General features: G+C 58.3%; 5 protein-coding genes across 5 annotated transcripts; 1 reads left to right on the top strand and 4 right to left on the bottom strand.

The window, feature by feature from the left end:
• Positions 1-260: 260 nt before the first annotated feature.
• On the bottom strand, positions 261-1,208 carry LTHEOB_9808 (RNA polymerase rpb7-like domain-containing protein; the record flags this gene model as incomplete). Its single annotated transcript, XM_035519436.1, has 1 exon — positions 261-1,208. The coding sequence occupies one exon, from the start codon at positions 1,206-1,208 to the stop codon at positions 261-263; it is 948 nt and encodes a 315-aa protein (XP_035368391.1).
• A 264-nt stretch (positions 1,209-1,472) lies between these two features.
• Positions 1,473-2,724, top strand: LTHEOB_9807 (Heat shock protein; the record flags this gene model as incomplete). The annotated part of the gene is made up of 4 exons (XM_035519435.1): positions 1,473-1,526; positions 1,583-1,830; positions 1,883-2,162; positions 2,224-2,724. The coding sequence occupies 4 exons, from the start codon at positions 1,473-1,475 to the stop codon at positions 2,722-2,724; spliced, it is 1,083 nt and encodes a 360-aa protein (XP_035368390.1).
• A 977-nt stretch (positions 2,725-3,701) lies between these two features.
• On the bottom strand, positions 3,702-4,703 carry LTHEOB_9806 (NmrA-like family protein; the record flags this gene model as incomplete). Its single annotated transcript, XM_035519434.1, has 1 exon — positions 3,702-4,703. The coding sequence occupies one exon, from the start codon at positions 4,701-4,703 to the stop codon at positions 3,702-3,704; it is 1,002 nt and encodes a 333-aa protein (XP_035368389.1).
• An 857-nt stretch (positions 4,704-5,560) lies between these two features.
• LTHEOB_9805 (Phytanoyl-dioxygenase) lies at positions 5,561-7,087 on the bottom strand (the record flags this gene model as incomplete). The annotated part of the gene is made up of 4 exons (XM_035519433.1): positions 5,561-5,763; positions 5,846-5,899; positions 6,205-6,600; positions 6,694-7,087. 4 exons carry the CDS (start codon positions 7,085-7,087, stop codon positions 5,561-5,563), a joined length of 1,047 nt encoding a protein of 348 aa, XP_035368388.1.
• Positions 7,088-8,384: 1,297 nt separating this feature from the next.
• Positions 8,385-9,638, bottom strand: LTHEOB_9804 (Mitochondrial inheritance component Mdm12; the record flags this gene model as incomplete). The annotated part of the gene is made up of 1 exon (XM_035519432.1): positions 8,385-9,638. One exon carries the CDS (start codon positions 9,636-9,638, stop codon positions 8,385-8,387), a length of 1,254 nt encoding a protein of 417 aa, XP_035368387.1.
• Between the last annotated feature and the right edge of the window lie 2,585 nt (positions 9,639-12,223).

The following is a 12,223-nucleotide window of genomic DNA, read 5'->3' as shown; positions in this document are numbered from 1 at the left end:
AACTAAATGATGAGAGCTCTGACAGGCCTCAGAGACAAATTTCTGAACGATATAGTAATGATCATTGGATATCCATTGTGCGCCCAAGAGATTTTTTGGCGCCATTCTCCCTTCAAAAACGCCGGAACCAATTGTACAAAGTGATCTATGATGCTTCTGTTCATGACCAACCGCTTTCTGCTCTTCCTGTGCGAAAGCGACTGTACAGAGTTAAAGATTTCGAAGCGAAATGGGAATTTTTACGCCGTGGCCCTTCCAGCCTATCTCCGCGCGCCTGAACTCGCACCGCCGCGCGGCCGTGACCTGCCTTTCCTCGCCGCGCCCCTCTGTGCGTACTTCTCCAGCTCCTGCTCATCAAGCTCCTTCTCCTTGTCCTCGGGCAGCAGACTGCCCTCGATGGTGATAAAACCCCTGTCGTTCTCCGTGCGCGGCGACGTCTCGAAATCCCGGATGCGGAATTTAATCACGCCGTCCACCTTCTTGCCCTGCGCATCCACGAAATGTCCCTGACCAGCGTCCGGCTTGTCCGCATCCATATCCTCGTCGTCCGCGCCCTCGCCTGCCTCAACCCACGTCCAGTCCTCAGGCAGCCGCTTGCGGTCGATACTCGCGGAGAACAGGTTCCAGCACACAAGGCCGAGATGGCTCTCGTTTTGCAGGTTGACACTACCCTCAATCCAGATTCCCTTGCGTGGGCGCAGAACCACGAAATCGGCCGTGACCCAGACGAACGACACGGCGAACTCGTTGACGGAGCGGGCCAGCACGACGCCGTTGGTCGCGCCGCCAGGCACTTCGGATAGCCGGGCGTTGTTGTAGGCGAGAACGACACCCTTGAGCGGCGGGTAGTAGGTCAGAAGTAGCGGCGACAGATGCTCGGCGCACAGCGCCTTGAGGGGATACTGTTGGCCAATCGATGCGAGCGGAACGTAAAGCGACGCGGTTTGGAGAGCGAAAGGCGAATCGTCGGAGTCGGCGGTCTTGGGTGCTGCTGCTGCAGTTGACTTTTGGAACATGGAGGTCTTGATAGGCTTTTGCGGCGCGGCATCGGTCTGGTCTGCGGGGCGCGGCTTCTTGGTGGGCGATTGCTGGGCCTGCTCCTCCTCGCGGGCGCGCTTCTTGGATTTCTTTTCCGACTTGTCCTTCTTGTGCTTGTGCGCCTTTTTGTCGACGACGGGCGAGGTCGCAGCCATGGTTGTGGTGGACATGCCTGGCGGAGGCGAATCAATTGGCGGACTTTGTCGTCGTCGTCGCGATGGTGATGGTGGAGCGCCGCACTTTTTTCTGACGCCTGGGCGAGCTCTCACGAAGGCGGTCAGCGAGCTCGGCGAAACACGGCGCCGAAATAATGCCTCAGGCACGCATGCAGAGCTCCCAGGGCTGGCGAGGCGGTCCGAGCTGGAGCTCCATCTGGCATCATCCCGCAGCGTTGCAACACGCTCGCCGCCGTCCGTTGCTCACTCACCGTGAACATGGCTGGGAACAACCAGTTTCTGTCGATCGCCGGCTGGTGGTTCCTGCCCACAGTATGCTTTGTCCGCTCTCATTTCCCTACCATATACTAAATGCCTGGTCCCCATAGGTTGTCGCGTACATCCAGTCCTTTCTGTACTCGCTCTTCATTCGCGCCGGCGATCCGCGTCCTCAGCCCGGCTCTCCCAAATTCATAAAACACAGAAAGATCATCCACACGCTGGTCATCGTCGCCTACCTCGTTTATTCTATCTACGAAGCCGACTGGGAGCTGCAGCGTGCCGGCAATTTCTACCACGCCTTGGGGGTCCCCATCGACGCGACCGAGAAAGCCATAAATTCGAAATTCCGAAGGCTGTAGGATCCGCCCAAGATCAAGCCCGCGATACAACAGGCTAACCTGCACCAGCACTATACTACACCACCCAGACAAGGTCGCCGCCGCCGAAGCTCGCCCTGCCGCTGAAAGATATTATGTCTTCCTCAAACTGGCTCGCGACACCCTCGTCGACCCAGCTAAGCGCTTTGCATACGACCGCTTTGGGCCGAGTGTAGTGGAATGGAAGCATTGCATCACCATTCACGACTTTATCATGCACGGTGTGCAAAGCAGTGCCCCGTCATACCTGGGTGGCGCCTCCGTTATGGTGATGCTGGGAATGTTGGGATACTTCGAGCATGGACGTTACGTGAGTCACCTTCCCCTCGCAGGTCGATGGTCAACAAGCATGTTCTAAACTCGGATTCCAGTGGCGCTACCTCGCATTCGCGGCTCTCGTTGTCTTTGAAGCGCACACAATAACGCGACCCGACTTCCCGCCATTACTCACCAAGATCCTGAATCCGATTGTCTCCTTTTCCCACCTCCACCAGCCCTGGCTACCGTATCAGATCCTCACCGTCGTCCGCAGGGGCACCTTTGCCCTTTTCATCGCCATGAATCAGCTCGCGCCTTTGATGCAGGACCCACGTCGCAATCTGCAAAACCAAAACAACGCTTCTGCGCAGCAGGAGCAGCTCAACCGCCTGACTCAACTGGCCGTCGCAACTGACCAGGATGCTCTGCGGCTGATCGGTCTTGAGACCATGCCATTCCAGGGAGACGATGGTGAGAAGGAGCTCAGGACCAAGATGAAGGACTGGATCGTGCAGAACAGCATCAGAAACGACCCGGTCGTTAGAGATGCCATGGGTCGCGCGGTAGCGAGGAAGAGGCAAAATGCGCCAGCAGGCGCGAGAGGGACGACTTAGTAAGAGATAGATTGGGTAGATTTGATTAATGCCATTTGGTTAGCTCTTTCAGACCACCTGTTGTGCTGGGAGCTTCGGCAAGCGTGAATTTATTTTCCTTCATACCATGGGTAGTTGAAGCTATCGTCTGGACGTGTATGTAGAATTTTTAACTCTACATTCTCATCCGGACGAGAGCTTCAACTACCCATACATGTTCTTTTTCATTACGAAAATGAAAAAAAAAAAAGGAAGAGCTGAGGCATACTTTTGCTTTACTCTAAAGCCCTACCATTCTTCGCGCCAGCCATTGGCTGCAGCACCCCTCTGCACTGCCATAGGCTGAGGATACCCGTCAAGTACAAGGCAAGAAGTGGAATCAAGCCGCGTGAAAACAGGAAATGTTCTAGAGCATACTTAGCGAACAACAGTAGATTCTATCGGGGCGAAAAGCAACTCAGTAGCTGAATGAAATCACTGAGGTGATCATGTCAATCGAAGACATTCGTTGAATTAAACATGCTGATCCTCGTATGCCCGCACTAACTTAGAATGACTGAACGTCAAGATTTTGTCATCAGCATCCTTTCAACCTTGTAAGAACACGGGAACAAGTATGGTGCCAAACAGCGGCGTTCCACGTACTGCTAGCATGAAAAGTCTACTTACGCCCTCCGGAATGCTAGATTTTCGCTTGGCTTCTTCCATCTGGGGCTGTAGTAGTCTGTTTTAAGATGTGAAATGAGGAAAGACTCTGCGGTCGAAGGCACTGCGGAATACTGTCCGCAATTTGCTCCCAAAGAGGGAGGAGATAATTTAAGACTCTTCTTGGATTGAAGATTCCCGGCTTCTGCGGGATCTGTGAATCGAACTGCGACCGCCTGCAACTGCTTGACGTAGCGCAGCATTCCTCCGTCGGAGCCGAGGTTGAAACAGCAAAAGTAGTATAGCATGCATATTACGATTACTCAGGAAGAGTCATCAAAGTCCTATTTACATCAAGACCGACCAGCGGCAGCCGCCCTCCTCCTGGCCCAACTCTCCTCTAGCACTTCCCTGAAGCTCTTCGGCCGCGTCCCCGTCAGCATCTCGACGTCACCGCTGATGACCTCCATCTCGCCCAGCCTGGTCGCCTTGCCGAAGCTGACCATGTCGGAGCTATTCCACGGGTACCCTTTGACCACCAAGTCATCAACGGGCTCGCGGGGGATGCCCAGCGCGTCGAACATGGCGAACATGTCGTCGTCAGTCACGTCCTCGAACTTGACTCCCTCCGGCCCCTTTCCAGCAACCTCGCTCATCACTCTGGCGGCGTCGCGCCAGCTCAACAGCTCCGGGCCGGTGATGGCGTAGGCCTTGTTGGCGTGCGGGGCCGGGTCGCACAGCACCGCGACGGCAGCGGCGACGCAGTCGGAGCGGGCGACGAAGGCGACCTTGCCCTCGCCGGAATTGCACTTGAGCACGCCCGCGTCGACGGCCGCGGGCGCGGCGACGTCGGCCATGGCGTCGGCGTACTGGGCGTCGCGCAGCGCCGTCCACGCCAGCGCGCCCGGCGCCGCCACCGACGCCGATATCTCCTGCAGCATGGCCTCGGTCGCGCGGTGCTCGCGGCCCACCAGCGCCGTGGGCTCCGGCCGCTCCGCCGACACGATGGACGTGTAGACGATGTGCCCGACGCCCGCCGCCGCCGCCGCCTCGATGGCGGTGCGGTGCTGCGGTAGGCGCGCACCCGCCCGCGACGTGCTGATCAACAGCATCGTTGCCGCGCCGGCGAAGGCCGCGGCCAGGCTTTCCACCGGGTCGTCGAAGCTGCCCTGGCGGATGGAGAGCCCCTGCTCGGCGTACGAGGACAGCTTGGCCGGGTTGCGCGTCAGGAGGAGGAGCGACGAGGGCGGGATGCCGCGTGCGAGCAGACCGTCGATGGCTAGACGACCGTACTGGCCCGAGGCACCCGTGATGAGGATATTGGTGCTGGTGCCGTTGGCTCCTTGTGTTGCCATCTTCTGGTCCGGTTAGAGGGGCTTTTGCGTTGAGTGTGAGGAAGAAGTAGACCGGGCCCGTTATTGGATGAAGCCTCGGGGAACGAAAGCGGCGATGTATGATTCGCGAAGAGACAATGGAAAAAAGAGCGAGCGTAGAGTTGGGCAAACAAACGAGTGGTGGATTCTTGGTGGTATGCACACGTAGGTTGATAGTGAAGAAGACCCACTTATACAAGCAGCGCAGCAATCAGGGAGCAGCTGCACGGTCGCATGCGGACGACGGCATGGATATGACTTGCGTCGGAGGGAATCTTAGTCCGGCATTTCTGCTGCATATCCTTCGGATATGTGTTGCTCGACGTACGTTGGGAGCCAAGCTGCATACTCCTGGAACGTCAGACCTTACGGCGGAGGTGGACAAAAGATTGGAGCTGACCGCACAGTCCGTCGTGGCAGTTTCAGGGCCAATTGGGCGCCCTAGGCTGAATTTCGGCGAAAGAGCAGGGCTTGCGAGTGGAGCCGGCCGTTGGCTGTTACCGTTTCTGGGCATATGGCGCTGTTGGGAGCAATAGGCAACATCTAGACAAGTGGGGCATCCACTGACGTATAGCTGCAAAGCAGAAAGCCGCGAGCTCCGTGAGCACAACTGCCGTGCCCGTTGTTTACTGATCCATTCATTTGTTCCATGTAGGTAATTTCCCGTGAGATAAGCTTTCGGCGGACTTCTCAGAATGCAGTTGCAGTACTGTCGTATTCGCTTTCGGCGCCCACGAGCATCAACCGGAGTCGCCGAGTATAGCGAGGAAGGGAGGTTTTGAACAGGCTCCCGCAATCTCGGATGCCGAGCTGGCAATGGAGAGCAGAGATTAACTAGTTCAGAAGATGCCTTCCACCGGTTGCTGTTGGCTGAAGTCATACGCGTTACCGTATGGTCTGTTCAAGTAACGCTTTTCCACTTCTTCTTCCGGTAGGAATGTTCCCTGGACTTGAAGACCGGTCCGCTCGTTGCTCAACGCCGGCCCCAACTCATTCGCGAACTCCACGAACATTGGATTGCGGTACCAGGGTGCGAAGTGAACTGTAAAAGGACGAACAAGGCTTCAGCATACGAGAAAAAAGGGCGACAGGAAGCAGTCCGGTTTCGTGTGAGAACCACTTACTCATAGCCAGCATGACCCGCGGATCCTTCGATAAGTTGGGCATCCCGCCATGCCCTAAACAGCTTTGAGTCAGCGGAGTTGCTCGGCTTGCAGTCAGCAAAGTGATTTCGTCTTGAAACGGCTGGGCGGCGCTTTTCAGCTTGGTGGCAAGTGTGCCGGACCATTCCGGCTGAGCTGTGTTTGATCGGTCGAATCCATGCAACAGCTGCGTCTGCCAAGTCGCAGCGAGCCACATAGATCATGTTTTGCTAGCAAGCTGCTTGACATTGGTGACCGCTCACCACAGCACAGTGCCCGAAAACCAAGTAGCAAACCCTTTGGCTATTCCGCAAACTCGGACAAGGGAAGAGCGCACTTACAAAGCCTCAGATCTCTCACCACAACTGCCCCTTTCGGCACTACCGGCTGACTTGGCGGCCTGACCTCTCTTCTCTGCCGCAACAGCTCCTCCCTGATCCGCCCGCTCGCTCTCTCGCCGTGCCGGCCCTCCTGGACAGACAAGTCGGATCCAGTGTGGGTGCCTAGCCAGACCTCCGTCGAGCCATTGGCCGGCGTCATCGTCACCAACGGCACGTTGACGACAAGCGCGAACGGACTGGCCGGGTGATCGAAGTCGGCGTCCGTGTGTGTCGGCTGCGCCTGCGGCCGGCTCTCACCATCATCCGCCGAGGGAGGAAGCGCCGTGTTGCCAGAGACGAAGGATAGACGAGGGTTTGGCCCCAGGCTTGTGCTGGTTACCTGGGTAACAATCGGATCTGTGCATAGAGTAATGAGTACGGAGCGTGAAATGGAAGGAAGGACGGATATGGCAATTTTCTCCTTAAAGAAGTGGGTGGGGAAGAACTGACTGACGAAGATGGATGGATCCCACCACTGCTCCGTCAGAGGCGGATCCTGCTGGATATTGCCTTTGTTGTAGTTGAATGGCCCATCATCGCCCATCGCTTGCAAAACGTACGCGTCTTCGACCATCTTCTTGTTCAGCTTGTCCAGGTTTTCGTGCTTGATCAAGTCCTCCAGGACGACGAGGCCATCGCGGTGAAGCGCGCGTGTCGCAATCTCCACGTTGTGCCAGCCAAGCTTTCCGGCCTCTACTTCTGCCTTGGAGACTTTGATAGATATGGGTGTGGAGGGTAGATTTGCGTGGGAAGCGAAAAGACGGACAGAAATGGTCGCTGTTTTGGCATAGTATCCAGATGACATATGCCTGTACACTTGGTGGGCTGTTTTGACGGTCCACATGGTCGCTTGTCTTGTGATTGGTTTCAGATGGTCTGTAGTATTGCTTAACACTCCTCGAGTTCTTAAATAGTACTCACAGCATTTCCCCGCGATCCGCGTTGATCTGTCTACTCCGCGCGGAGGGCGCATTGCCTATCTCGGCAACCCACCCGCGGATGCGGGGAAAGCTGTCCGGGGGCCGAAACGGGGGCCTCCATCAAGCCCACACCAAGGTCAGAAGTGCCTAACAGACTGTCTCACGAACCTCAATGGACAACGATACAACACTTATAGAACTACTAGATTGGACAATACCGATGGCAACTCGATGCAGATGCGGTGCGACCCCAGTTCTGGCCTCGCTTCTTGACGACAGGAAAACTGAAGTGCTCGGCAAACTTGCTCTCTTTGCGACAGGCGCCACTCCGAGGGATTGGGGACCCCGATGCCGAGACCGGAGGAAAGATGCGGTCAAAACATATGGAGATTGGCGTTGGGAAACAAGTGAAGTAGAGAAATATCTCCTGACGGTGGCTCCAGCGGTCTGCGCGGCTCCGGAAGCAGCTGACAATTTTTTTTTCTCAGATGCGGTGCACGCTACGGGCACAGTAGAAGTGTCCCAGGACTATGGAGGTGGGAGCATCATACATGCTTGTACCCACGCAGCATGCATCTCGGCATGACAAGCGAGGGAAGGGATGCCTCTTCTTGGCAGGGTGGTTCTTTGTGAGACGTGAAAACTGTAATCCGCATTCCGATGTGACCATGGCCCACGCGACACTGTCGAGCACCGGTGGCATTGCCACACTTCAGTCTTGGTGGCCGTTTTCCTTCCAAATTGCGAAGGGATTTCTGATACTACGCTGCTGTGAAAGGTACCATGCGATATCGAAGATCGATCCGAGCAGATGTGAGAGGGAGTTCGCCCGTGGTAGACCCAGATAACTTCGTGAGGTCAGGAATTGTGGATCTCGCGTAACGTCAGCATTGCATCCGAAGCCTTGCCTCAACCCTGCGAGAGCGGCCGTTGCCAAGCCGGCAAGACAGATTACCTGCAGCGGCGTCGAGACCTGCAGTCAGCCCTGGTCGCCTGACTCTTTGACATGTCGGCAGTCCAAGCTCATCCCTGCATCCGCGTCCGGCGCGGTCTCCCGAGGCAGGAATTGTTGCACTGCTGTGCGCCTCTCCCGCCGCTTTGCACCGTTGCTCCCGTTGAAGCTGCAGGTGACAGCTCACAGGTGTTACAGAGCGCGGCGAAGTGCATTCCTCCCTCTCCCCTGACAGCAGGGCTGGCGGCAGCACACGCGACTCTGAGACATCAGACAAGGAATGTCCAAAAGCTTGGGTAGACAAATTCATCCTCGAAAATGCGGCGAACTTGCTCCAAGATGAATTTCTCGACCTTGCCCACGTTCTTCAGCACCTGCTTTCCTTGCTCTTTTTGGCCTATCTCGCTCTCCACTTTGATCTCCTCGAGAAGGCCGCCGGGAGCCGGCCGGCGCAAGTTTTGATTGGTTGTCGCAGGATCGTCAGCCAGGCTGTCCTGCTTTGGCTCTGCACCAATCAGAGCCTCTGCATCCTCTGGAGATAAGAAGCAAAAGTGCGCTCGCCTCTTGATGTAAGCCAGGATCGCGACCCCGTCAAACGTCAGGCCGGTAACGGTGAGCTTGAGTGGTATCCCGACAAAGCTTGGCATGGGGTAGTCAAGCAGGATTTCCGCAGTGAGCACCATTTTGACGTCTCCTGAGTAACGTACATGCGCAACGACCTGTAGATCTTCGGGGCTAGCCTCTTGCAGGCGCGGAGTCGGTGACGGCTCGTCGCCGTCACTGTCGCGCCGCTGCTTTGGGTATTCGTTGGCGTCCGAGCCGGACCCGCGTTCGTGCTGACTTTGCGGGCGCGAATCCAGATCCGCGGTGGACGGCGTGTTGGAGCTAATTGATGCTGAGTGGTCGCGCGGTGTATGCGGTCTGTCCGCATGATTGTAGTCATGCCATCCGTTCTGAAACTGTGCGCCGGCAACGGCGGCGAAGGGGGTAGTAGTACCTGAGAGACCGGCGCCGAGAGGGAGATGGAAGTAGCTCATGTTCGAAGTACCACCCGGAATGCCAGGTGTGGGCTCCCGGGAGAGGGAGTTGCCCAGTTGCTCGCCGAGGGCCAGTCCAGTGCGCAGCCCCGTGAGCCGCGGATCCATTGGCGGCGGGCGCGCATGGTTCCATCGCGGCTCGTCCTGGGGCCTCTCGTCTCTCGGGCGCTGCTTGCGCTCCCGCGACGCCTTCGCAGCGTCGCCGCCCGGCGCGCCGGTCACGGGTGCGTCGGTGGTGTCATTGTCGGGCGCGTCGTCGTCGTCCTCGTCCTCCTCGTAGAAGTCAGGCAACGGGTCGCATACGTCCTTTATTTCGATCTCGGGCGCAACGCTGCCAAAGTCGAACGAGTGGACCTTGACGGAGCGGATGAAGCGTGGCAGAGTGACCTGCTGGAAGCGGTCGTGGATGAAGCTGCGCACCGCCTCGGCAGAAGCCTGGCCGTCGGGGCCACCGACAAGCGTGTCCCAATGGATGTCGATCGACATGTGTGCAATTCTGGCGAGACGGCGTGCAGGGTGACTTTTGGCGGGCAGTCGTTGACAGCAGCCGGCAAGAGCGCGCGGCTCGCTTGGCCATGACGATTCTTGGCGTTTTTGGTGGCCGAGCGCCCTCCCCCAGCGCCCTCCCTGCACCTAGAACTCCACTGCCTGTGCGCCCCGGCCATGCCCTCCCACCAGAGCCAGAGCCACCTGCAAATTGACCCCGCCGTGCGGAGCTTGCACGCAGGCGGCGGCGGCGGCAGGCAGCAATGCGGAGACTGATGGGGAAGTGGATGGCATACTTTTGTGGGTAGCGCGCTGGCAAATCTAACTTGATATGAGGTAAACAGGCGGCCTCTCCAACTGCGCCGCGCACGCGAGTCCCGCGGGTAAAACGGCGGGTGCGCCCCGCACGCCCGTGGCGGCTTTGCTTCTCGGAGGGCTCGACGCTGCGCAGCAGGCGCTGATGTCAGGCTTGCCCGTTCCGGCCGTCGCGCTCGACGTGTGCTGTGGAGTGATCGACGATCTGACAGTCGGCCGCTGGACTGCTCGACGTCCACAGGTGACCAAGGTGCGACGCGGCCGGCCATGCGACCTCGCCGGCGAGACGGGCAGATAGGCGGCGGGCGGGCGGTTGGGGCAGCTCGGGGATCGGTATGGATGCGGAAGAGCCTCTGCGGGCGAGCAGCTCGCCGTTTGAGCGTCAGCTGTGGCGTACTTGCGGCCCGGCCCTCTACTGTTGGCTCGGATGATCTCCGTCACTTCTTCTGGCCGGCCAGCGCGTCGCTGCCCTCCCCCACTCCATCTGCCCACCGCTGTGCCGCACGGGCACAGCGTGTGAGTGGCGTGCTCTGCAAGCTTTATCCCGCACATGCTCCCTCTGGCCTCTTGCGGCACGCGTCTGAGTTTGTATGCCTGCCGCCGTTGGGCAGCAATCCGCCCGGGTCACAAATTAGCCAGCGCCATACGTACAATAATCTCGCCGTCATTTCGCGGCGCGCCGAAGGGGTCAAGGGCTGGCTGCCGCCGTCTCTGTCACGTACTGCCTCCCAGGCCGAGAGCGCGCCAACCAGGGCCCTTCTCAAGGGTTGCCCTGCGGGGATTCCTCCGGCTAAACAGCCGTAAGCGATTGGCGAGGGTTTGCAGTATCTCGGCCGTTGATGATCAATCGGAGATAATTTGCATTTTCTTCACTTCCAACGGTTTTCCCGTACGACGTGAGCTGTGACATGGCTGATGGACAGCCCATGGCGCATTAGCATGCCACCGAGCACAAGCGTGCCGCAATCTCCATCAGACGGTCTTGGAAGCTTGATTGATGGCCGGTACTCTATCCCTCGCCGCGTGTCCGCTGTGCCGCCTGCTGCCCGGCCGAAACGAGAGAAGCGTAGCTGCGAGAAAATCATCCTGCGCCTTGTATTTTGTTTTTCTCCATCCAAGAAGGTACCAGTACAGCCCGGGCGCGGGTGCGACGAGACATTACAATTTTCCAAGACTGCAAAGAGGAAGATCCAAATAAAAACAAACGAACGCCAGCCCTGCTGAACGCCAGCTTCGTGGCCGTCGAGCGACGGCCTCCCATGCCATTGGAACGCCTGCACTTTTGTCTCCGTGACGCCATCATATGCTCATGTCGTGCCAGTAAAAGCTCAGGCCGGCGAGGCCAGCGAGGGGAGGTTACCCGGGGAGTCGTGGTGGTGATACTAAAGGTGGGGAGGGGGAATCGAGGAACGGCCCGCGTTTCTGCTTTCTATAACCGCATACGTAGTGGGGATGGTTGTGCTGCTGCCGGGCGTCGAGAGAGGCGGGCACCCGGGCGGAGCTCGTAGCGCACGCTGCAGAGGGAGGTCAGAAGGAGAGGAGGAGGACGAGGGAGCGCGCGCGGGCGTACCTGTCATCCGTCGCAACGATCGCACTTCTCGTCGTGTTTGACGACCTTTTGGTTCAGCACGCCGCAGGCCGCGCTTCTCGAGGTGGCGCATGGGGCCTTCTCGACGACCTGGTGGCCGCAGCTGTAGGCGTGTATTACTTTGGTGCACATGGTAATCGGCCGGGCGGCGGCGGCGGCGGCGGCGAGTGGGTGTGGTGGGGGAGCTTGGAGCTCTTTTGGGGATGCGGGCTGGGGCGCGGAAATAGTCGCGCGCAGGAATGGCTCGCAGAAATACGAAAACAGGACGACGCGTGGCGGGCAATTGCTGCGGCGAGGGCGAGGGCGGGGACGAGTCTGGAGGGGGAATTGAGGAGGATTGACAGTGACCTTGCTTGGGCACAATTTCGGCTTCGAGGGAGGCACGGCGAAGGGGAAGCGCGGGCTGGTGGAGGAGCGGCGGGTCTTATAGAGGCATATTGAGGCAAGCCCGGCAGTATGGGACTTCGTGGGAAGTTAATAAAATACCGTTTGCAACATCGAGTGCGACAGCGCCGGCGGTCGTGTACAAGCCGTTGGAACAACGCGGGAAGGCAAGGAATTCATGTACGAGCGTTGGCCTCGCTGACAGGGAACGGCCGGGGCCAGGGTGATGCTGCTATCCAAGCTCCATGGTGATTAGCACGGGCGGGCAGGCCAATAATCATGCCGGCCGCTGCTAGCG

This window comes from Lasiodiplodia theobromae (genome assembly GCF_012971845.1).
Source record: "Lasiodiplodia theobromae strain AM2As chromosome Unknown scaffold_34, whole genome shotgun sequence".
NCBI lineage: Eukaryota > Fungi > Ascomycota > Dothideomycetes > Botryosphaeriales > Botryosphaeriaceae > Lasiodiplodia > Lasiodiplodia theobromae.
Note: the sequence above shows the minus strand (reverse complement) of the source record. Positions and strands in the feature narration are given on the sequence as shown.